Source organism: Diabrotica virgifera, chromosome 2, assembly GCF_917563875.1.
Source record: "Diabrotica virgifera virgifera chromosome 2, PGI_DIABVI_V3a".
Lineage (NCBI taxonomy): Eukaryota > Metazoa > Arthropoda > Insecta > Coleoptera > Chrysomelidae > Diabrotica > Diabrotica virgifera.
The window spans coordinates 112,918,386-112,945,738 of record NC_065444.1 but is presented as its reverse complement, the minus strand read 5'-3'; the positions used below and the strand labels follow the sequence as shown (position 1 = coordinate 112,945,738).

Sequence of the window (27,353 nt, the reverse complement as noted above, 5' to 3'; positions counted from 1 at the left end):
ATTGGTTTAACCCTTAAATGCATGATTTTTTTTGTTGATGTTACATATCAAAAAAAGGCCTTTAGCGGAAGCTTAGAAATGATGAAAAAATAATAAAAAAAATTAAGTTTAATTTTAAACACTGGTTTTTGACAACAACAAGTTTGTTGCCAAAATTCTACATTGTGCATACAAGGTCAAGTAAGGATATAAAATCTACATTGTTAATTTACATGAAAATTATAAAAACAATTAAGTATTATTTCTATTGAAACACAGTGCCACACCACATTTCTGACATTTTGTATGTGTAAACCCTTTGATAAAGTTCGCCATGAAAAAATGCTACATATTCTCAAAACTACCGGTCTGGACGGTAGGGACATTAGAATAATCGCAAATTTGTATTGGGTGGCCAGGCTGAATGTGTTAGGGTTGCGAATCAGTGCTCTGAAGAAGTAAAAATCAAGCGTGGAGTTCGACAAGGCTGTATATTGTCACCAATGTTGTTTAATCTTTACGCTGAAACAATCTTAAATGGAAAACGCAAAAGAGGGAATACTCATTAATGGTATGCTTATGAACAATATCAGATACGCAGATGACACCTTGTTGCTAACTGGATCAATTGAACATCTTCAAGCGTTATTGAAACGAATGGTGGCATTCTGCGCGATATATGGACTCAAACTCAACGCAAGAAAAACAAAGTTTATGGTTATTAGTAAACAGGCAGCCGTAAATAATAATAACTATAACGTAACAATCGGTAATGACTCAATTGAACGAGTAAGTAATATTGTATATCTGGGTACTCATATTAATGAAAGCTGGAACCCTAGTACAGATTATTTGATCTGATGATAATATTAGTTGACTTGGAAGCCGGTCCTGACATCTTGGGTAATTCTGAAAACTATACAACAATAGAGTAGGTATTATATTTACAAGGGATTATTCAGCTTCACAGCTGTTATTAAAATAACTTTTATAATGAGACACTAAATTTCTGGATACAGATAAATTTTTCCATAAGCGTTATAATAATAAAATGAAAACTGAAACAATGAGAAATTTCAAATACAGCAGCAATACATGATTATTTTTCAGCATAAATAAAAAATCGGTTTATCAATAACACACAGTATTTGTCAAGGAAGGGAATCAAGAATTTGTAAAATGCATTAAATGTAACCATATCTATGTGTTCCGTTTGTGGAAGAGACATTAATTGTTACTACGTTTTCAAGCATTTTTTTTGCTCCCATTCATGTTTTTGTCTTGAAAATTGTACATTAGTCGAGTTAACCGACATTCCAGCAACAGTTAGTTAGGTACCTTAAAAAACAAAACATACCAAATTAAAGACATTGTTGAGTTTGTTCCTCCTGAAAACGAAATAACAATTGGACATTATATTTCCCACTGCCGACGAAATAACAATAAATGGGAAATTTACGATGATCTTAAAACTTCGGTGGGGTCAAACAAGACAAAAAGCAAATCTTTTGTTTTATTCTTGATTATAGACTATTTTTTCTAACAAGTTTTCTTCAAATGATCAGTGCTATACGAGTATCGAATCATATCGTTTCCATAAACGTTTGTGGGGCACTACAGTTTTAGGCAAAATTGTAGCGCAACATTATATCTTGTATAACCTATTTTGTTTATGCAGAACATATTACACGCTTTGGCAAAAATGCAGAACAAACCTAGCACTAACTTGTGGTTTATTCAGATTTTATCTAATCGTTTGGATTCTATATGGGCAATACAGCTTTACGTAAACTTGGAGCGCCACATTATATCTTATATATATTTTTTGTTTATACAGAACAAATTACACGCTTCGGCAAAAATGCAGAACAAACCTAGCACTATCTTGTGGTTTATTCAGATTTTCTCTAATCGTTTGGGTTCTATATGGGCAATACAACTTTACGTAAACTTGGAGCGCCACATTGTATATTGAATAACTCTTTTATTTTTTTAGAACAAACTTCAAAATTACAGAACAAACTAGAACAAACCTAGCACTAACTGCTACAGTTATGAAAAGATATATTGGGAACTGGGGCAATACAGGTTTACAGACATATCCGTGCATTATGATCTTCCTGTCCGAAATCCTTGCTGCTCCTCTTGCAGAGTTATTCGTTCGTTTATCTTTGTCGCTATAATTCTTTTTGTCAATTTGTGTTGTATTTAAAAGATTTATTGCTCGATAGTTATTGGGGTCCTTCTTATCTCCTTTCTTGAAGAACCTCAGCATGATCGCTCTTCTCCATTCATCTGGTATTCTGTTCGTGGTGATTATTTTATGAATAAGAAGTTGCAGTTGTTGTACGTACACCACCATATTATAAGTAAGAGTTCATTTGGCATTTGATTTTATTTGGTGTTTCTGGTAAAGATTTTTCGTTTTCTTTTTTAAAAATTTCTGTCAGGAAGGCCACCCACGTATCCTCTTTTATGTGTTCTATTTCAACTAGTTCTTTCATTTCGCTTCTTTGTTGTCTTATGAAGCGCCTTGTTTCTGTTGTCCATAGAAATCCATCTCTAGTCCTTTTGTGAATCTTTCCCAGTATAATCTGTTATTGTTTTTCTTACCAATTAATGAGTTTCAGTTCTTACTCTTTTATAGTTTTCATATGATTCATTCGTTTTTTCTGACCTATATTTTAGGAAAGCTTTCTTTTTTTTGGTGAAAGTTTTATGTAACCTCTAGTGTAAACCATGGTGTTTTCGTTGACCACTTTTGGTTTTTGTTTATTATTTTCGTTCCAGAGGCTTTCCGGTAGCGTCCAGAATATTTACAGAATTGACATGACGGAATTTTGACAGAATTATTAAAAATAATTAGCAATAAAATTGGTCGCCAAGATGGACCCTGTACCCATTTTTCTTGCCGAGATATAGCTTTTACCTTAAAGCTAGCAGCACCCACTGTTTCTCGGAAACGGCTACAGCAATAAATTTTTTCTTTTCGTAATAAATTAGCAATAAATTAGTAATTAATTCCTTGGGGTTGAATTTTCGATTTTCATAATTTTTTCGGGGGTGAGTTTCGCGCCAGGGGATGATGGGGTAGTTTTCGAGATTGGTTAATATATCAATCAAGAGCAATTAATTAGCAACAAAATATGTCGTTGAAATGGGCCCTGTGCCCTTTTTCATTATCGAGATATAGGGTGGGTGCTGCTGGCTTTACCGTAAAGCTAGCAGCACCCACTGTTTCTCGGAAACGGCTACAGCACTAAATTTTTTCTTTTCGTATTAAATTAGCAATAAATTAGTAATTAATTCCTTGGGGTTGAATTTTCGATTTTCATCATTTTTTCGGGGGTGAGTTTCGCGCTAGGGGATGATGGGGTAGTTGTTCAGGATTGGTTAATATACCAATCAAGAGCAATTAAATAGCAATAAAATATGCCGTTAAAATGATCCCCGTACTCCTTTTCATTGCCGAGATATAGAGTGGGTGCTGCTAGCTTTACCGTAAAGCTAGCAGCACCCACTGTTTCTCGGAAACGGCTACAGCAATAAATTTTTTCTTTCCGTAATAAATTAGCAATAAATTAGCAATCAATTTCTTGGGATTGAATTTTCGATTTTCATCATCTTTTTGGGGGTGAGTTTTACGCTAGGGGATGATGGGGTAGTTTTTTGGGTTTGGTTAATATACCAATCAAGAGCAATTAAATAGCAATAAAATATGCCGTTAAAATGATCCCCGTACTCCTTTTCATTGCCGAGATATACAGTGGGTGCTGCTAGCTTTACCGTAAAGCTAGCAGCACCCACTGTTTCTCGGAAACGGCTACAGCAATAAATTTTTTCTTTCCGTAATAAATTAGCAATAAATTAGCAATTAATTCCTTGGGGTTGAACTTTCGATTTTCATCATCTTTTTGGGAGTGAGTTTTACGCTAGGGGATGATGGGGTAGTTTTTTGGGTTTGGTTAATATACCAATCAAGAGCAATTAAATAGCAATAAAATATGCCGTTAAAATGATCCCCGTACTCCCTTTCATTGCCGAGATATAGAGTGGGTGCTGCTAGCTTTACCGTAAAGCTAGCAGCACCCACTGTTTCTCGGAAACGGCTACAGCAATAAATTTTTTCTTTCCGTAATAAATTAGCAATAAATTAGCAATTAATTCCTTGGGGTTGAATTTTCGATTTTCATCATCTTTTTGGGGGTGAGTTTTACGCTAGGGGATGATGGGGTAGCTTTTCAGGATTGGTTAATATACCAATCAAGAGCAATTAAATAGCAATAAAATATGCCATTAAAATGATCCCTGTACTCCTTTTCATTGCCGAGATATAGAGTGGGTGCTGCTAGCTTTACCGTAAAGCTAGCAGCACCCACTGTTTCTCGGAAACGGCTACAGCAATAAATTTTTCCTTTGCGTAATAAATTAGCAATAAATTAGCAATAAAATATAGTCTTAGTCTGAATTTGGTCTTATGAAGTGGTGCTGCTGACTTTACCGACATCGATTTTGATAGGCAACCCAAGCTGGTCGTGTTTGTCTATGTATAAAATTTAATAGAAAAAATGTTTCATCCGGCAAGCAGATGGGTACATTTTGACCTCCTATTCGGATCTTAGACTATACAGTATACAGGGGTGGCCAAGCTCCTTGATAGCCAGAGCCACTTTTCGTAAGTTAAAATTTTTCGCGAGCCGCAATTAAAAACGTATTCAAAAGGTATGTAAAGAAGGTATGTACAATGTTTTTAACAGAACTTTTATTTATTGAAAACAGAAATAAAATTACGAAATATTTAAACTTAATTACATTTTTGTTTTCTTTATTCTTCTTCTCGTTGTCCTTATGTCCAATAAGAGAGTCGAACTTTGCTATCATCTATCACTTATCCATCTTTTACCCATTTCTTCCACGCCTTCCGGCCTCCTTCCCATTTCCTTCACCTGTTGCGCTGTGTTGCGTCTCTTGGCTCCGATTTCCGGGATTTGTTCCATCCACCCCTTTCTAGGTCTGCTCCTTCTTCTTTTCCCCTGTCTCTTGGCATCTGCCACCTTCTTTACTAGTCTGTTCTCGTTCATTCCAGTTATATGTCCAAACCAATTCAGGTTTCTTTTTTAAATTTTTTTTGTCTGTTGTTCCCTGTCTTAGCATGTTTCTAATGTTTTCGTTTCTTTCTCTGTTCAACATTTGTTTTCCTTCTTTTGATAATTCTTTAAAATTTGGTGAATAATTTGTGGTAGCACTTCTCAGTAATTTTTTCAGATGCTGGTTAGTTAATACTGATATGTGTTAGGATTTCACGAATTTTAAAATGGAATTAAATGGCCCATACAAGTTCGTTGTTTCTAATATGGAAATAATTCGACAAGCATCCTTTTTTAATTTAGAGTATGTACTTGGATTTTGGCACAAATTTCCAAAATTCGGTAATCGGCGTCGACTTATAGTTTTATTTTCGAGCTTGATCTTCTTGCGTCTCTATTAATTTTAATTCACCAGATGTTGTTTGGGTCATATATTGGTAATACATACAAAAATTCAGTATGTATATATTTCAAATGAACTCAGAAAAAAATGAAGAGACGATTTAAAATATTTTAAGTCTTGAAATAAATTTTGGACTTCGGTCAATATTCTTTCTAGCTTTTTTATTTACTCGTTAAGTTTTTCTAGTTTAATATTGTAACAAATTTTTTTAAGTCGAGTAAAATGACTAAATATACAAATCGGTCTAGAGTGGGTTGATTACTGACTTTTATGTCGCGTCACTCTTAATATTCTTTCGCGCAGTTTTCGATTTGTTATATCACTCTTAGCTTGGATGGAAATGGAATTTGTTACAAAGTTGCATTTGGTCTTTCATATTTGTTGTCAGTAATTTAAAAGACATTCTGAAACACATATGGAACGATAATAATTTTTTTTTAAATAATAACACAAAATTGAAAATAAGGATCTCGGGTACATTTATCGAGAGCCACAAGCAATTCTTCAAAGAGCCGCATGTGGCTCGCGAGCCTCAGTTTGGCCACCCCTGGACTATAACGTACAGTGTATAAAAGAATGAACACTAAATAGACAAAAAGAATGAAATAACCACATAAACAGAATGGGGGAGACCCGTGTACTAAAATCACTCAGTGGTAGAAGTATCATACGACCGCGGAAAATATGGAATGACAACGTTCCATAGAGGTATCAATCTGTCAATGAATAAGCAGAATTGCTTATAAAGAGGAAGAAGAAGAAGAAGAAGAAGAACTTAAACTCAGTTAAAATAAACCTTCTTCTAAGGATCTATAACCTTCTTCGGTACCTATAATTCTTCGAAAGTAGAAGTTTGCAAATAATATGCAGCATATTTTTGGCAGTCTTACTATGCCATACTTTTTAAGTTCACAGAATTAACAAAATAGGAATTATAATTAGAAATGCGAATTATATCAACTATTTAGATTTTTATGATCATTAAATCAATTACTAACGTACCTGATAAATATAAACCAGATGAGTCTTGGGTAATGACATCACAAGCACGCAATTGATAATTTTGTCCATATAACACAAAAGGCGACTCAATAGCCAATACTGTAGCTTTTAACACATTTTTAAACATTTTTTTTGTTTTTTGAATTAACAATTGACAATTGTCTCTTTTGTAAGCAGTTATTCGCATTTTCTCATCCCTTAATGCCATTTCTTCATCCCACATGCCTAGAATTTTTAAAACAGTAGAAATAATATTCATATCTAATATATATCTGAAAAATAACATTGGCATAATTTTCTAGCATGGCTTAGGTGCATGTTGGGAGAGTGTTTTAAATATACCTACAAGTGTAAAAGTTAAAAATATTAACTAAATTATAGCAAAATATCCCCAATTAAAAAATACAAAAATTAAAATTATACTATTAAAAGTACCAGTGGCGTACTGAGCGAAGGCCCGGGCCGCATATTTACAGATGCTAGCGTGTGTAGACACCAGAGTGTTGAAATCAGTTAGGGTTTGGAAAAACAGTACATTTACAGATGCTAGCGTGTGTAGACACCAGGGTGTTGAAATCGGTTAGGGTTTTAAAAAACAGTACATTTACAGATGCTAGCGCGTGTTGACACCAGTGTGTTAAAATCAGTTAGGGTTTGGAAAAACAGTACATTTACAAATACTAACAGATTTTGACACCAGAGTGTTGAAACCAGCTAGCTTTTTTTAGTGGCTATACAGTAGAACCCCGCAAATCCGAACTAATTGGGGGGACAGCCTGTTCGGATTCCGAAAAGTTCGGATTATCCGAAAGTTAGCCTTAGGCTTTGTACACACGCAGGCGTTTACGCCGCGTTTTACCTGGTAAACCCAAACGCCGCTTTTCAAGCTACCAAGGAACAAATGGTATCGTACACGTGCAACCGCCCAACTTCGTCAAACCGCGGCGGTTGTATTAACTTCAAATGCCGCGTTTGCAGGGCGGTTCCAGTTGCTAGTGGGGAATGGGACCCCCAGTCAAACGCAGCGCTAGCGCTGTCATGTATACGGTAAAACGTCGGCTAACCGCGGCGTTGACCGCCTGCATATGTACAAAGTCTTAGGCTTTGAATATATTAATCATGTAAGAAGTTCTAACCATATTTACAATTTGAAGAAACTCCATTTTTTCCAAGAATCATTACAAGATGACCTCCTAGAAGTCGTACAACAACTTCCAAGATGTGAAAACGAAGAAGAAAGTGTAATCTCAAGGCAACCCTATGAAGATGAAGAAAGCAAGGAAGAAGTTTCCCTGCCAGATCGAGTGTCACACGCAGATGCCACTAAACCTTTGAATCGTTACGTGGAGCAGAACTCTGATGCGTTCCCGGTCTGTAATGTTTATGCGTAAATGGTTCAAGATAGCTGCGTCGAGTCGCTACACTTCCATGCATCAGAAGAGAGTGACCGACTTCTTCAAAACGGTCTCGCAAGAGTGTAGACAATTTTTTTGACTCAAGTTGGCTACAGGAGAACCGGCGCGGCGTAAGTTTACGTTTAATCTTTATAAACACTACATATAAAGTACGTATTTATTTTTAAGAAATTGTAAATGTCAAAGTCCTATTAATTCTACATTGTTCAACTTTTTGGTCTTACTCGGTAAAATAAACATGTTTTTAAGTTTTTGTCTTGAATTTTTTAATTTTTTTCACTTTTCGTTGGTTCGGATTTGCGGGGTTCGGATTTGCGGGGTTCCACTGTACATGCATAGATTCTAACGGCTATTGACATTGATATTATACATACAGTATAGTTGAGTATAGTGCTGCAAATGTCTGGAATAAATTCATTATTTCGGAAGCCACCGACTTTAAGGAAAAATGCTGAAACACATCCATTTTTAATTTTAAATTATGACTTTTTGACATATATATCATACTAGTGACGTCATCCATCTGGGAGTGAAGACGCAATCGATGATTTTTTTAAATGAGAATAGGGGTCGTGTTATAGCTCATTTGAAAGGTTATTCAATTCTCTATTCAGTAATATAAACATAGACATAATTATTTATACAGGGTGTCCTAGAAAAATTATTTTGAATTAAATTAATTTACACAAAAAGAAGAATAATATAATATAACATATTATGTAATTTATTTAATTCAAAATACATTCTATTGCTGTCATAAAACACAAACAAAAATTTTATTTCATAAATACACACTGCTTTTCGCTTAAATTCAATGTTCAAACTGCCAAGAGACAGATGGGTGACAGCTTGAACATTAAAATTAAGCGAAAAGCAATGCTTATTTATCAAAAAACTTTTTATTGTTTTCTGACAGCAGTAGAGTGTATTTTGAATTAAATAAATTACATACATTCTTCTTTTTGTGTCAATTAATTTTATTCAAAAAGATTTTTCTTGGACACCCTGTATAAATAATTATGCTAATATTTATATTACTGAATAGGAACTGAATAACCCTTTAAATGGACTAGCACGTGACCCCTATTATTATCTAAAAATTCATCGATTACGTCATCACTCCCAGATGGATGACGTCACTAGTTTGATATATATGTCAAAAAGTCATAATTTAAAATTAAAAATCGACCTGTTTCAGGATTTTTCCTTCATTCAATCGACCTGTTTCAGTCGCTGGCTTCCGAAATAATGAATTTATTCCAGACATTTGCACCATTCTATACAGTGCGTCCATAAAATAACGCATAAATTCATTATTTCGTAAACCGATGACCTTAAGGAAAAATTTTCAAACAGGTCGAATTTTATTTTTAAATTACAATATTTTGGTATATATATCATACTAGTGACGTCATCCATCGGGACGTGATGACGTAGTCGATGATTTTTTTAAATGAGAATATAGGGGTCATGTGATAGCTCATTTAAAAGGGTATTTAATTATCTATTCACTAGTATAAACATTAACATAATTAAAAATGAATAACCATTTTCAATTTCGTTGCAAAACGAAAACACAGCCGAACCATATTCTAGTCCAATCAGAGAGTGCTGCAAGCACCCCTACCGGTTTCGAAACTTATTAGTCTCTCATCAGGAGGCACATATGCTGCTCTCCCTGATCCAACCAAAACAAACCCCAGCATGCAGTCCCGGATTGCAACGAACGAAATGGCATAGATGCCCTAGCGGCAACTGCTTGCAAAAAGACTCAAGTTTTCACTCTAATGGCATATAAAACAACATAATGCTATTCTACACCCCACCAGAATGAAAACAATGGGAACCTTCTCTGGTTACACCTCCGAGGGTTCTACAATTTGCAAGCCATACGGATGCTGAGACTAAGGAAGATGAGGGAATTCTACAATTTTATTGTAGAAATTCATTTTTTTCATTTTATTCATTTTTGATTTACATTTACTCTGTGTGGAGTAACAAGGGAACCATTCTCGTTGGAACTTTACCGCGCTGAGCAGATGGGACGTGAATTGTAAATTGTAGAATTCCCTCATCTTCCTTAGTCTCAGCATCCGTATGGCGTGCAAATTGTAGAAGCCTCGAAGGTGTAACCAGAGAAGGTTCCCATTGTTTTCATTCTGGTGGGTTGTAGAATAGCATTATGTTGTTTTATATGCCATTAGAGTGAAAACTTAGTCTTTTTTTTATTAACATAATTATTTATACAGGGTGTCCAAAAACTGTTTTTTTAATTATATTAATTGACATAAAAAGATGAATGTATGTAATTTGTTTAATTCTAAATACATTTTACTACTATCAGAAAAAATAAAAATGTTTTATTTAAAAAATAATCATTGATTTTCGTTGTTCTGAAGCTATTTCCTTGTGGCATTTTTATGATTAACTATTTATATGGGAAATAAGCCACAATTAAATTGAAAAAATAATTTTATTACCGTTTCGACGACCAAATCGGGTGTCGTTGTCAAAATACAAAATACTACTATAAATATAGTATTTTGTATTTTGACAACGACACCCGATTTGGGCGTCGAAACGTTAATAAAATTATTTTTTCAATTTAATTGTGGCTTATTTCCCATATAAATAGTTAATCATTGATTTTCGTTTAAACGAAATGTTCAAATTGCCAAGAGGCAAGTGGGTAGTAGCTTTAACATTGAATTTAAGCGAAAAGCAAAATTTATTTGCCAAATGACATGTTTTCTTTTTTTCTAACAACAGTAAAACGTATTTTGAATTAAATAAATTACATACATTCTTCTTTTTGTCCCAATTTAATTTAAAACAATTTTTGGACACCCCGTATAAAAAATTATGTTCATGTTTCTATTAGTGAATAGAGAATTGAATACCCTTTCAAATGAGCTATCACATGGCCCCTATTCTCATTTAAAAAATCATCGATTACGTCATCAAGCCCAGATGGATGACGTCACTAGTATGATATATATGCCAAAGAATTGTAATTTAAAAATAAAAATCGACCTATTTCGGGATTTTTCTTAAAGTCACCGGTCTACGAAATAATGAATTTATGCGTTACTTTATGAACGCACTGTATAAAATCAATATCAATAGCCGTTAGCATCTATGCATATAGCCACTAAAAAAGCAAGCTGGTTTCAACACTCTGGTGTCCAAATCTGTTAGTATTTGTAAATGTACTGTTTTTCCAAACCCTAACCGATTTCAACACCCTGGTGTCTACACACGCTAGCATCTGTAAATATACTGTTTTTCCAAACCCTAACCGATTTCAACACCCTGGTGTCTACACACGCTAGCATCTGTAAATGTACTGTTTTTTCAAACTCTAACTGATTTCAACACCCTGGTATATACACACACTAGCATCTGTAAATATGCGCCTGGGCCCAGCAGGGGCCCGCTCTAATACGCTTTTTGTTTTTTTTTTTTTATAATTTGATGGGGACATTTTGAACTACACAAGTACACATATTTATCAAAGAATTTGAAAACAAAATTTAATAAGAAACATAGGGAACGCTTTTGTCAGGTTCTGTACTCTTTTTACCTGCTTAAGCCCAAGCCCTGGTTTCAACACTTATTTAAAGAATAACCGCATGTACCTACTAACCCAAACACTTGTGTTTATATCAGCACGATCTATGAATAGTTGTAAACTACAAAGTTGTAGAAATTTGGAAATTAAGATATTCAATGTAAGTTTTATACGGGGGTTATAAAAATAATCCCAAGACAATAAATTAGACGCTAGATGCTCCTTTTGTTCGTATTTATAGCACTTTCATTCTTCAGCTTTTACCTAATTTTAGGTACCTAATTCTTATAAAATACCTGAAATTAAATTCTAAATATAGACAAAAATGAGGACAACCGAACTTACAGGTACGTATCAGAACTTTCGACCTTCATGTGTGGAAGCAGTCACTGCAGTTAGTAAGTTTAGTCAGTACAGTTACAGTTTGAAATATCTAAAAGACCCTGATCTAAGGTTGTGGTCTCCAATACACGCTGTACGGCGTCTATTGGATACCACCGGCTATCTTATTACTGCCAGCTTATTACCGAGGGCCGAAAGTCCCTTAGAATAAATAAAACGTTTCTTTTGAACGAGATATTTGAAATTAAAAATCACATCAAATTTTCTCTTTTTATTTTCACCCCTTTAACTTATTAAAATAAATATTAAGTTTTCAGGGACTTCCGTCCCTCGGTAAGCACGTAATCTTTCATTCTGCGTTTGAAATTTTAAAAAACACCTATTAGTTTTCTCAGGATTCGAAAAAAAATGAGTTCATTTAAAATACATTGGGGCCGAAATATGCGCCTATCTCTAAGTGTTGGCGAAAATTGCTTTATTAACACGTTGACTGATAGAACGTCTATAGACGTCTAATTTACATTGATGTAATGTGACACAACGTCTATAGACGACATTTTTAAAATAACGAGTTGTAGACAAAAAATTGGTAGATTACATCTACAGATGCATATGAAATGTGATACGACATCCATGGTCGTCGTCCATATGTTTACAAAAATATTTTAAAAACTTATTGTTTCCATATACTATAAGCGGTAAAAGAAATTCAGCAATTTCCCTATTCTACTTCGCAAAATTCAGATAGTGTCACAACACTTGCTTATACATTTGACGCGCTGTCTGTCAACGTGTTAATTTCTTTTTAAAAAAATCTCGTCGTTTGATTAAAGATATCTACCCCACCTTTATCCAAGGTTTTATTTTTGCTATTTTTTATTTAAGCGTTTTATCTCCCTACTCCTAGAGGTTTGTTTGTAATTATTTAACTTATTTATAAATGTATTATACATATGATATATTATGTGCAATTTGAGAATCTATTTTGTTGATAAATTGCATCTAATGTTCATTTTTTAAAAGCTGTTTTCCGATATTAAGGTTTTTAATTATGACTGGACAGGCCTGGATTCCCGCGAACCAGAAAAAGTTTATTAATAGCAAGCTGAAAATTTGTCAATAGCTTAACGGTGTCTAGTCGGACAAACTTTGATATACGGGAACAGGGGAAGTTTAAATTGTGGAACAGGTTACAGGTTTCGAACGTCATTCATTAAACTCTCATGCAAAAATCAGACTGCTATCTTGCTATCTATCACCAACATAATTCCTGCTATTTGACATGTTCTACGCGTCGGTAAAATGCCCAAAATATTTGTCGGACTAACATTTTTTTCATATTGTATAAGTTTGCTATTGAATGAACTTAAAAACAACCTGCTAGATTTCACAATCATAAACATAAAGTTCCACAATTAAAATCACGTTCCACAATTAAAACTTCCCCTGTTCCACTGTTCCCATATATCAAAGTTTGTCCGAATAGACACCGTTAAGCTATTAACAAATTTTCAGCTTGCTGTTAAAAAACAATTTTTTTTGGTACGCCGGATCCAGGACTTAGATGTAGAAAATTTCTTAGTTTCATTATTTAGGTATAAAAACGGATGGAGTAAAGTGATCAGTCATGTCAGTATCAAAAACGATAGGATTAATATTATTTTACTGTTTTAAATTAGCTTGAGTTTTTATCTGTTGATATACAGGGTGTCTACTTAAGTTGGAAACATATGGGAAACTTTTTTATTATTAATTTTACGAAAAAAAGTTATTCTTCATAAAAAGTTCTGCATGCTCTAAAACCCAAGATTCAATCATTAGATATCAAATTTTATCAATATTATACGAGGTATGTCAAAAAATATGAATTTCGTTCAAGGGTAAAGTACCTTTATTTCTCTGAATATCGAAAATTCTTATTATGGAAAGTTGTTTGGAATTAAAAACTCATAACAAATATGCAATTACATGCTTCTAATTGAAAAAAAAAATATTTTACAAATTTTTCTCAAATTTATGAATACCCAACATCATTTTTATTTATTACAAATAATATGATACTTAACTCTTTTATTATTTATTTTACGAAAAAAAGTTATTCTTCATAAAAAGCTCTGCATGGGCTAAAAACTAAGATACAACCATAATATATCAACATTTTTTAATTTTATACGAGGTGTGTCAAAAAATATAAATTTCGCTCATGAGTATAGTATGTACCTTTATATTTCACAATATTTCAAATAGAAGGATGTAATTTCATATTGAAACATTGTTTTTAATTCTAAACAACTTTTTGTAATAACAATTATCACTATTGTGACAAATAAAGGTACTTTACTCTTGAGTGAAATTCATATTTTTTGACATACCTCGTATAAAATTAATAAAATGTGATATCTGATGATTGCACGTTAGGGCTTAGGACATACAGAGAGTTTTATAAACATACCTTTTTTAAGTATCCACAACGCACACATCTTATGGAAAATATAATGTCACTCAAATTCAATAAAATTTATATGAATATATTCGTTTCAATTTAACGGTCAATTCTTATCATTGCGCCAACTCTTAATTTTCAATAATAAGAGCAGAAATTGATATAAATCAATCTGAAATCAAATGGGTAGGTACATAAGTTAGGGAGAGAAAAAATATTTTAAAATACCCAAATTATGGGTACTTCATAAATCTTCTCGGGCTATTAAGCATCTTATTATAATAGTTTCACTAATTCGCTTAGGCCCAGCGGGGTTTAAGCTGTTTTGAATAGCACTCAGAGCAATAGTGATTATAACTGACACGTTTATAGACTCCAAAAATGTGATTTCGATAAACTTTAATTGCAATTTGCGCCGTAATTAATCATAATTAAGAGTTGGCGCAATGATAAGAATTGACCGTTAATTTAAAACGAATCTATTCGTATACATTTTATTGAATTTGAGTTACATTATATTTTCCATAAGATGTGTGCGTTGTCCTTTGAGAAAAGTTTGGAAAATATTTTTTTTTCAGTTAGATGCATATAAATGCATATTTGATCTTAGTTTTTAATTCCAAACAACTTTTCATAATAAGAATTTTCGATATTCAGAGAAATAAATGTACTTTACCCTTGAACGAAATTCATATTTTTTGACATACCTCGTATAATATTGATAAAATTTGATATTTAATGATTGAATCTTAGGTTTTAGAGCATGCAGAACTTTTTATGAAGAATAACTTTTTTTCGTAAAATTAATAATAAAAATGTTTCTCATATGTTTCCAACTTAAGTAGACACGCTGTATATTTAATGTTTATTAAAAACTTTTGATATACAATGTGTGTTTTTATTAAGAAGGGGCCCGCATTCTACCTGGAACCAGCGTCCGCTGATCTATCAGTACGCTACTGAAAAGTACTTACCTATATGTACCGGCAACGAATAAATAATTCTATTCTGAAACATACTTCCATCATCATGATCATTTTTTAATGATCGTTTTTTATCACAATTACACTTCATGGTACAATTTGTAATACAATTATGTACTGTTATCAAAAACCAAATTATTATGACAGAAAATAGTGTCTCGTATGACAGAAAATATATAATTAAATGACAAGAGAAGACGTGATAGATTAAAATACTTATTTTAAACATCCCCCAATACTTCCCTGGTTACTTGGTAAATCAAGGCAACATTTAGGTTTTCAGTGTTGGAGCATTGCTTAGAGCAAGACGAGCTGCAATACAATCAAATGTACTGGCAGATACACAAGTATGCAAGCCAAGAAAGAGAGTAAGAAGAAGAATAATAAATAATATTCTCTAAATACTCACCTAGGAGACCGCAGACGTTCGGAATCAAGCATATCTTTGTAAAGACAATGAAGTCGACTTTACTTAGTAACAAGACATTTACTTAACATACCCACACTACACATGACTCATTACGTGGCTTAAGTTTCCAAACCAAGGGTAGAAAAAAATGTGTATTTCAACATTACACCTCTCCGTGGCTCAGTGGTAAGAGAGTCTACCTTTGGACCCAAAGGTCGTGAGTTTGAATCCCGACTTAGTGGGAAATTTTTCTTTATTAAAAAAATAATAGGTAAATGAAAAATAATTTACATCCTTATGGGATCGTTACTGACATGAGGGACCGAAGACGTTCGGATTAAATAAGCGCCTCTTTGTATAAAGACAATGAAGTCAACTCTAAGTAACAAGACATTTACTCAACACACACACTACTCCCCAGAGCATAAAATCATTATGGAATTGACTGGCCAGTGGGTTGTGAAAACCAGTGCCAATAATATATAATAATAATAAACACAAACACACACACGTATCTCAACATTACTTACACTTACTTAGCACTCAGCATAAAGTGGATAAAAATTACCTTTTCTGGATAGAAGTATCAAAGGGAATGAGATCGATCATCAAATATGTAAAATATATTACATACAGACAGTGACGGTTTAAGGCATCATGGGGCCCTAGGCGGCCATAAGAAGTAGGCCCCATTATAGCGACCATTTACTCAATACAAATTTACCTACAGATATTTATGTCGTTTTGGGATGTAGTTACTCCAAAAATAAATTACGACAATGTAAAAAAGCTGTTAGCCCTATTTGATTTATTTAACATTTTACATTTTTTTTAAATCACCGCTTAAATAATTCAATAACAATTAATGCATTTGAGCGGGATGCGGGCCCCATCAAGCGCCCGGGCCCTAGGCGGCCGCCTAGTCCGCCTAATGGTTAATCCAGCGCTGCATACAGACATACAGATATCACCACCTTCATTCAAACTAGAATCCTAGTTTGAATAATGTCTTTAAACATTTGGAATAATTCCTGTCGCTAAATCTATTGGTGTATGTACTTTTAACATTAGCCACATGTTACAATTTTTGGCTTTCTATAGTGAGGTTTGCATGCATCGATATTATCTCGTAATGCTTGATAAATATCTTGTTATTGTAAGGAACAGCGATATTAATCGGTATATCTCATAGACTTCAGTGTAAACCATTTAAAACTTCCGAAAAAAAATGTATTCGCTCTGAGCTTCGCTGGCATCACCAACTAGCGGATTACTAATGCAACCTTTGCCGGAAATTTATAAATGTATTATTTAATTTTTATGGTGTAATATTTACAACGTAAAGAAGTAATTAAATTATAATCGATGATTAATATAAGTAACTACATAATTTATGATTCATTATTGTGGAGGCCTCTAAAAATCTACCCGATCTTAAGACAAACCCCCCGAGATTCGAAATTAAATAAAAGCCTTTGTACTTCTATCTTCTATAATTAGCTTAAGTCAAAAGAGTTAACAGCTTGCAAAATATTAAAGCGAAAAATAAACAGTATATCTCTCTAAAATGGATAATTATAACCAGTGCTGTTTTTGTGACGGTACGCGCCGGTACGCCGTACCGGCACCTTTTGGGACAAGAAAACAAAAAAAAAACAACAAATATTTTGTAACTTTAGGTGAGTCATTATGCGATTTACCCGATGTAGAACTTACAACTTTGTATTTAACGCGAGACAGGTGGGATCACGCTCGGTAGAATTCTATTTTGCTGACGTCACAAAACGAATTTTACAATGCGAGAATCGACGGTTGCTAGGCAACGTGACGTCAGCAAAATAGAATTCTACTCATCGTGATCCCACCACTGTATTTTCTTCTACCCTCCCCGCAGTCTCCGCCCCCGCGGCCAGCAATATTGCACTATCCAAGGTCGTGTGTTGTTTTGTTTTCCATATTTCACTCAGTTCAGTAACCGCGGTCAAAGTGACAGGTACTTGCCACTGTCCTATTTGTGCGCCCTAATCTGCTACCCTCTTCCGCTCATTTAGTATGAAAGTGTTGTGTTGCTTCAAAAATGCAGAAGATTACTAATTATTTTAACCAGCCCAAAAAACAAAAACTAGATGAACAATTTCAAAAATGCTTAACATCTCCAGTGATATTGGATCAAACGCCTTCACTAGTATCTAGTCCAAAGAAGGTGATAAACACTGGCCAGACTGTTGGACTTTTGAACAAAAGAGTGAACATTGTAGGAAAAACGATTGGCTTATTGTACAAAACAAAAAGTTAGGCCTTAGGCTGTGACGTTTGCAGAAAAGTTGGATCTCTGGGTGTAGAAAAAAAAATGGTATGAAAATGGTCAAGCAGTGGACTGAATGTGATGATAGTAGTTCTGTAGAGAGTCGAGCTCAGCAACAAACTTGACTAAAAAAAAAAGATATTTGATCACAAAGTTAGTGCTGCTCATGAAGCTGCGCTGTTAAGATTTTTGCTTATAATATAGCAAAGGAAAATCAATCTTTCAGCCACTTTGAGGCAGAAATAGATGTTCAAGAGTTAAACGGGTTAGATATGGGCAGAATTTTACATTTACGGAACGCTTGTGCTAATATAATTGCTCACATAAGTTCAGAAATGAAGAAACAAGTTGTACAGGAAATTGTAGAAGGGACTGATAAATTTGCGCTTATTATTGATGAGTCAACGACATTAAGTAAAAAATCAACATTTATTTTGTACCTTAGAGTGTGCCTAAAACATTTATATATGGAGTCACCTGTGAACTTCTTTTTAGACCTTGTGGAACTGGAAAATGTGACGTCTCGTGGAATTTTTAGATCTGTTATGAAATGCCCTGAAGGGCACAAAATAGATGAAAACGTTTTAAAAAGTTTACTTGTTGCTTTGGCATGTGATGGAGCAGCAGTGATGCTTGAAGGGAAGTCTGGGGTTGGTGTACTGTTGAAAGAGAAGTTTCCATCTATTGTTATTTGGCATTACTGTAATCATAGACTTGAGTTGTGTGTGAGTGACGTGGTAAAGAAAATGGCAAGTATAAACCGGATCAAGGGATTTATAGACAAACTATACGTACTGTATCACGCCTCGCCCAAGAACAGTCGGGAGCTGCACGTATGTGCCGATGAGCTTGGTGTACAACTGTTAAAAATCGGTAGAGTGTTGAACACGCGGTGGGTCGCATCAAGTTTTCGCACAGTTTCGGCCGTTTGGGAAAATTATGAGGTCTTAACCAACCATTTTGCAGCAGCCAAAGTAGACCAGACGCGTGATCCTTTGGAAAGATCCAAATACGAAGGCCTACACAGAAAGCTGACATCAACGTGTTTCATTTTGGATTAGGGACTGATGTGCGACGCACTGCAAGAACTATCTGATGTTAGTGAGGAGTTGCAACATCGAGACCTTGACCTATTTCAAGCTAACAAGAAACTTCAGATTTTGATGAACACGTTTGTTTCTCGAAAAGGCAGTCCTGGAATGTTTTATGCGCAAGCTGAGACAGCTGTCAACAACAGAAGTTTTATGGGAATCGAACTGTATGTGAAATCTAATGAAGACCCAATCAATGCTGTTGTGTTTTATGACCACCCTGCTCAATCAGTCGAAAAGAGGATGCTCAGTGGAGACGCTGCAGTGTTGGCCAATTGTGCACGCATAGTTGACAAAAGATAAGAGGCGGAAGGAGTATAGGAAGAAGGAGAGTGTTATGGTTAAAGAATTTAAGGGACTTTTAGATACAGTTCTATAGAACTCTTTAGAGCAGCGGTGGATAGAGTAAAGATAGTGATGATGATATCCAACCTCCGATTAGGAGACGGCACTTGAAGAAGATGAAGTTGACAAAAACGCTTGGCCCAAAAACATTAAAGACAATACTTTTCGGGAAACATACATTGAAGCGCTCGCAGTTCATCTACAAGTGAACAAACGAGAGGCAATTAAATCCTTCAGAGAATATGTTTTTGACAATTGTAGAAATTTGGGGGAAAATTGTGTGAACAATAGCTACCCAGAAAATTTGCTACGTTTGACAACAGCTTTAAAGGCAATACCAATATCTTCCAATGAGTGTGAAAGCGGATTTTCCCAAATGAACCTGATAATTACTGATGGCACAGCTTCCCTACTCACAAAAACTGTTTCTTCATTAATGTTTGTGAAGTTAAACGGCCCACCTCTTACTCGATTTGAACCCTCGAAGTACGTGAATTCGTGGCTGCTTCGGGGACGGCACTCAGCATTGGACACAAACAGCAAGGAAAGAGGCAGAGAAGAGACTTACGACAAAAACTTCTCCAAACTTTGGACAGTTCTATAAACTGTAAGTTTTCAAATTTATTGCTTTCTTTCTTGTAAAATGTAGCTATGATCTAAAAACTTACACTGATTAATTTGTTACTGAATACTAACTAATTTGTTACTTTTGAACTGTTATTTGGAAAATTATGCAATAAAACATGTAAACTAAGATTTTGTGCGTTTTTTATAATATGCCCTTGAAATGTGTACAAGACTAAATTTCTACAGTAGGCCAGTTACTTAGCAAATAGAGTTTTTTCCAGTAAAAGCAGACATACCTGTTAAGAAACCACAAACAAGTTTAATAGGAGTCAAAAATTTCAAGTTTTCTGAGAAAAATAATTTTTGTAGTTATTTTATCAATGATGTAGCAAAGTAGAGATGGCCTTAGATTTTTTATAGTATTCAGGTCAAATTATACACAATTCTTAAATTTCTTCCTTGCTCCCAAATAGCTTTAAAACGCCCTTTTTGAGGCTAAATTTACAAAGTTTTCCAGGGGCCTGACTCCCCCCAGACTCCTGAAACATTGCGTACCGGAACCTATATTATTACAAAAACAGCACTGATTATAACACACCGTGTATAATTAAAGTGTTTGTACCGTAATCCGGAATTTCGACGTGCATTACAGTATCTTCGGAACTTACTTATATTTTACCGGCCGACGCGGAAATATTTCCGATACTCTTCGTTCGGTATCTTGTCTTGTCTGCTCACATACTCATACGACGCTAACTTTTCGAAATTCTCGTTACACATTTCAAGGGTAAATTCTTCCCATCATATAAGCGATTCTGCTGATTCAACAAAACAATATGATATGTATCTGACGTAATTATTATCAAAACAAACCGATAAGTGGAAGAATGTAAATGTACCCATATTACGAAAATATTCACTACCCAGCGCTTTTAACAATTCTCAATAACTAACGGTTTTGTATACAGGGTGCACACAAAACAAGCAACACTTCACATGATATTTAAAATGGCTCGAATAATTAATTATGATTATTTTTTAAGATTTTGCTAATCATTTCGACGTTCAAAATATTTCATCAAAAATATTTTTGATGAAATATTAGTTTCTTTCTTTCTTACTTCGGATACTTTCACAATTATCGTGTAGATGGTACTTAGATTAATAGATTAATTTATATTACAAATGTTTTAGTATTGAAAATGTACAGCTGGTTCCAAAAAAAACTGATACGACTCTTAAAGCGTATTTTGTAGAAAATTGAGCAGTGTACTTTCTTCTTCTTCTTCTTTTTGTTTTTGGTCTCGTTGCAAGGCTATTACCAGCACGATTTATAGGGGATCTTGATGTAGTCTGGCTCTAAGCCATGTCAAAATCGCTGACTATGTTCTTGTAAAAAGCTTTTGATTAGGTGTGTGAATATGAGTTTGATTATATTTAATTTATTATATTTTGAACGATAAATACTTATTATTTACATACTGTCACTGCCAAATCTTAAAATTAGACCTTGGAGATGATCAAATAAAGAGTAACCGTGGAGTAACCACTCTTTTGGGTGGTGATGTTAGTGTGGGTCATGCATTGCCAGACAATGAGGGTATTGAAAGTAGGGACCCTCAATCAAGAGAAATATTAATCCCTGACAATCATACACCTGAAATGTCAAATCCAACTAATGCTTACTGTACAAGGTCAGGGAGACAAATTAAAAAACCTTGTAAGCTCAACCTATAAAGAAAAAGAAAAGAGGATGATGATACAGAGTTAAGTGACATTCATATTATTCATGTTGGTAACAAGATTACATGACAGCGAGGTGCGACGGTGACAGCAGTCAGGTTCAAGGTTGTTAGGTTAGCGTTACCGGCATGTAGAATGTGAACTAAGATACTTGTTAATCATAACTACAATAATTATTTAATATAGTATTGTATTTGTTTTATTTATTACACCTTCCATCAGGCTTATACAGTTGGGCGGTGGGCTGACAACCCACTCCCGAAAGAAACACACTGTTACGAAACCTGAACATTTGCCTCGAAATACTGGACGGAACTTTCGGAAACGACTCAAGCTACGAAACATGGACTATGCATTTGGAAACTGGAATGTGAGGACGCTAAATAGACCAGGAGCTCAAACCGCACTTCTACAAGAACTAAAAAGATATAAGCTCATGATTACTGCTCTTCAGGAGACAAGATAGCTGGGGAAAGGTGTCAGGGACACTAAAACGCACACAATTCTATATAGTGGGAAGGAACAAGGAAGCAAAGAATGTGGAGTCGCATTTGTGGTGGATAATGATTTTAAGTAAAAAATCATCGACTTCCAGGCAGTCAGTGAAAGGATATGCAAGTTGAGAATTTGCACCCACTTCTTCAACCTAACAATGATAAACATTCACTGTCCAACAGAAGATCAAGAGCAACATACAAAGGAAAGCTTTTACCAACAGCTAGAGATAGTATATGACAGTGCGCCAAAAAATGACATCAAGATTATAATGGGTGATATGAATGCTAAGGCAAGGAACAGCATTTTTATAGCACACTAGGAAAACACTCTCAGCACAATGAAACAAGCGAGAATGGGGAGTTTTTGATAAATTTTGCCACCAGTAAAAACATGGTTATAAGTTCCACATGCTTCCCACATAAAGACATGCACAAAATGACATGGATTTCACCAGATGGAACCACAACCAATCAAATTGACCATGTGCTGATAGACAAAAGGGCAGCCAGTAGTATCTCCGATGTGAGAACACGAGGAGCATGCTGTGGATGAGACCATCTTTTAGTACAAACCAAATTTAGATGCAGAGTTAACAGGGAAAGAAACGAAAGACCACAAAGAACAAACAAACTGGACCTGGAAAAACTGAAGATTCAGGAATGTAAAGAGAAGTTCGAACAAGAAGTCGCAAATGAGTTAAGGACGCTAGAACTGCACAAGAGCATAGAGGGCAAATGGACTAATATCAAAACAGCAGTACTGACAGCAGCAGCGTCCACCCTGGGAAACAAGAAAAAGGAGAGAAGAGCAGCATGGTTTGATGACGAGTGCAGACAAGCAATAGAGGAAAGAAATGAAGCACACAAAATGTACATAACAAGAAGAACACGGGAAAGACGAACATTATTTGAAGTCGCAAGACGGAAAGCAGACAAGACATGTAGAAATAAAAAGAGAGCCTATGAAAATGGATAAATAGAAAAAATGGAAGAAAATTTAAAAAACAACGAAATTAGAGGGGCTTACGAATACCTAAAAAAGATAAAAGTGGGTATAAACCTCAAACAAGTCTATGTAAAGATGAAAGTGGGCAAATAATCAGTGACCAACAGATAGTCACAGAAACCTGGAAGCATTATTTTCAGACACTACTTGGAACTCAAGTAGACATGGAAGATGAAATGGGTATGATCTACGTAGAAGAGAATGGAGTAGAAGCTCCAACCATAGAGGAAGTTTTCGAAGCCATTAAGGCCCAGAAAAACAATAAAGCTCCGGGAGTTGACGAAATACCAAATACCAGCAGAACTATATAAGGTAGGTGACGACCACCTAGCAAGTCACATCCACGCGCTCATCAAAGACGTATGGCAAGAAGAGAAAATACCCGACTATTGGAAGAAAAGAATAGTATGCCCGATCTATAAAAAAGGAGACAAACTCCAGTGCAAAAACTACCGTGGAATCTCTCTACTATGTACAGCATATAAAGTCCTCACGTATATTATAAACCAGCGGCTCCAACCACTAGCAGAAACTATTATTGGAAAGTATCAGACGGGCTTCCGACGGGGAAGATCGACACTGGATCAAATATTTACAGTCAAATAGATCTTTAGCAAAGCATGGGAACACGATGTTGATGTTCACAACGTGTTTGTAGACGTCAAACAGGCATACGACTCAGTCAAAAGGAACAAACTATACTATATATTGGCTGAATTGGCCATACCACATAAGCTAATAAGACTCATTAAAGCCACAATGGATGAAACTCAGGCATGTGTACGAATACAAAACCAACGGACAGACTTTTTCAACATTTCGCAGGGACTAAAGCAGGGAGATGGGTTGGCCCCAACATTGTTTAACCTGGCACTGGAGTATGCGGTTAGGCAAATGCAAACTGTACGAGGAAATCTACTGACCAACCGAACTGTTCAACTGGCCGCTTATGCTGATGATATTAATATTATGAGTAGAACATCAACAGGAGCACAGGAAACATATGCAGAGTTAAAAACACAAACAAAAATGCTAGGTCTGGAAATTAACACAGAAAAAACAAAAATAATGACTCAGACGAGAAGAAATATAGTCCCAGAAAACATTATACATGAAGATGACATTGAAACGATTGAAAAGTTTACATACCTGGGAGTAGAAATATATGCCGATTGATCAGAAGATGGAGAAATACGGAAGAGAATAACGCAGGCAAACAGAGCTTATTTTGCCCTCTCCCATATATTTCGGTCTAAAAGTGTCCACCGAAATACAAAGATGAGAATCTATAAAACCTTAATTCGCCCAATAACATGCTATGGCAGTGAAGCCTGGGTCCTGAAAGAAACATCCAAAAACAAACTCGACACATTCGAAAGGAAAGTACTTAGGAGAATACTAGGACCTGCGAGGGAAAACGGAATCTTCAGAAGTCGATACAACAACGAGCTTTATCAACTGTATAAGGAAACGCCCCTGTCAGACTTCATTGGAATACAAAGATTGCAATGGGCCGGACATGTGATAAGAATGGGAGAGGATAGGCTACCAAAACGAGCACTGAATGCTAGAATGCAAGGAAAGAGACCGATTGGGAAGCCACGAAAGCGCTGGGAAGACACAATAAACAGCGACGCACAAGCCCTTTTAGGAGTTCGTGTATGGAAAAGAGCAGCCACAGACAGGGAAGGGTGGAGGCAAATAATAAAGGAGGCCAATGCTCAATTTGGGCTGTAGTGCCGTAGAAGAAGATAACATTATTTTAGTAAAAAAATCTTCAAGTGATTTAGTATATATAATCAATAATATTACACAATTTTGTAATAATTATTACACAATTTTTATCTTTAAGATAGTTTCAGTGAATGCATAAATTCGGTTCTCGATCGAACAATTATAAGAAAACATCTTCTTCTTCTTCTTGCGGTGCCTATCCGTTCCGGATGTTAGCGATCAGCATGGCTACCCTAATTTTGCTTGCTGCTATTCGGAATAGTCCGGTTGTCGATGTATTAAACCATTTTCTCAGATTCCGAACCCAAGATATTCTTCTCCTTGACACTCTCATTCCAAATACCTTGCCCTGAAGAATGAGTTGCCACAAGCCATATATCTGTTCATTAATTATAACATGGGCAAGATATTCTAGTGTGCGCTCTTTGGTGGTGTTAATAATCCCGCATTCTTTGCCTATTCTACGTAGGTCCTCAACATTAGTCATACGATCCAACCACGAAATTTTTAAAATCCGTCTGTAACACCACATATTGAATGCCTCGAGTTTTCTTAAAGAAGCTTCCGAAAGTGTCCAGGCCTCTACTCCGAATGATAACGTAGAAATACATAGCAACTCATGAATAGAGATTTTGGTACCAAGAAAACAAAAACAATACTTTTATTCGCTTTTTATTTACATGTAAAATTAAAAATTTAGCAATTATGGACACAAAGAAGTATTCATTAGATTCATGGTTTATTTATGTTGAAATAACTCTAAATAAAAATAAGGTATCGATACAAATTATATATTTTTAGATAAGTTATATATTGTTTATTTTATCAAATATACAGTAGATACCATTTTGTGATACTCACTGTTGAAAATAATTCTCATCCAATTATACAGGGTGTCCAGAAACTCTACCGACAAACGAAGATAGGAGATTCTTCAGATAATTTCAAGATAATTTAACCCAATTCACTTAGTCCGAAAATGCTTCCTAAGGGAGCTAGAGCTCTTTGAAGATGGCGTCTTGTAATTAGTTTTTCTTAAATACCTCCAGAACGCTTCTATTTAGAAAAACTAAAATTGGTACGCGTATTTATCTTCAAGATATAAATCTAATTCATGCATTGCAAATTTCAAGTACCGATCATAGGCGTCCGTTTTGGGTAGGGCAACGGTTATTTTATCGCATAACTTTTTTATCTTTAACTCTTATGCATTTCTGACACTGGACTATAAATTGTGAAGTATTTTGGTACTAAAAGGTACTCTTGTTTTAAATCGGTAAGACACACCGTTTTCTAGAAAAATCGATTTGAAAATTTATCACTTTTTGAATTAAAAAAAAGAACTGTTTAGAAAGACGAAAACTGGTACATTTATTTATATTCCAGAGATAAATTGATTTCATTAATTGCGAATTTCTAGTACTGGTCATAGGCGTCCGTTTTGGGTAGGTCAACAGTCATTTTATAGTATAACTTTTTTGTCTTGAATTTTTGAGCATCTTTGACACTAGATTATTAAATTACGAGGTATTCGAGTACTAAAAGTTACTCCTACTTTATGTTTGTAAAATACTTCATTTTTTGTTGAAAAGTTCTTTCAATTTTTTTTCAAACTCCAAAAACGAAAAACTTTCAAATCGGTTTTTCTCGAAAACGGTGTGTCCTACCGACTTAAACAAAGAGTACCTTTTAGTACTAGAATACCTCACAATTTAATAATCCGGTGTCAAAAATGCATAGAAGTTAAGAACAAAATAGTTATGTGATAAAATACCCGTTGCTCTACCCAAAACGGACGCCTATGACCGATACTAGAAATTTGTAATGGATGGAATCGATTCAACTCTGAAAAGTAAATATGCATACCAATCTTCGTTTTTCTAAATAGAATCGTTCTGGAGGTATTTAAGAAATACTAATTTCATGACGCCATCTTCAAAGAGCTCTAGCTCCCTTAAGAAGCATTTTCGGACTAGGTGAATTGGGTTAAATTGTCTTAAAATTATCTGAGGAATCTCCTGTCTTCGTTTGTCGGTAGAGTTTGTGGACACCCTGTATATTCAAATTAGTTAATCATCATCACGTAGCGCTACAACCCTGGTTGGGTCCTGGCTGACTGTACAACTGTTTTCCAATTTGTTAGGTCTTCCATAAACCTAGGGTTAAATGGAATGTTCATTTTCCGGAGATCTGCTTGGATGTTATTTCTCCATCGCATTCTGGGACGTCAGAGTGGTCTTTTGCCTGTAGGAATCTCCTCCCATACCAGTCTTAAAAGTCTCTCTTTATGAAGTCTATGCACGTGGCCTGCCCATCTTAGCCGCATTTAAATTACTTGAGTTATATTATGTAATCAGCCAAATCAGATTGGCGAACCAAATGGTCTGCCCATCGTGTTGGGTCTCTTGGCCTTCGTCCTTCTACCTTTCTC

At 35.0% G+C, this 27,353-nt stretch overlaps 2 protein-coding genes across 2 annotated transcripts in view; one reads left to right on the top strand and one right to left on the bottom strand.

Annotated features, from left to right (window-relative positions):
* The window catches only part of LOC126880187 (cilia- and flagella-associated protein 161-like), a 54,388-nt gene extending 38,977 nt beyond the window's left edge, over window positions 1–15,411 (bottom strand). The window contains exons 1-2 of the mRNA XM_050643969.1: window positions 15,217–15,411; window positions 6,472–6,696 (exon numbers count right to left, since the gene is read on the bottom strand). Of these exons, the coding sequence (XP_050499926.1) occupies window positions 6,472–6,696; window positions 15,217–15,316 (325 nt within the window). The 5' untranslated portion in view covers window positions 15,317–15,411. The remainder of the gene's footprint in view (window positions 1–6,471; window positions 6,697–15,216) is intronic.
* LOC126880181 (vacuolar protein sorting-associated protein 54) overlaps window positions 1–27,353 on the top strand; it is a 130,624-nt gene that overhangs the window by 101,072 nt on the left and 2,199 nt on the right. The window lies entirely within an intron of this gene.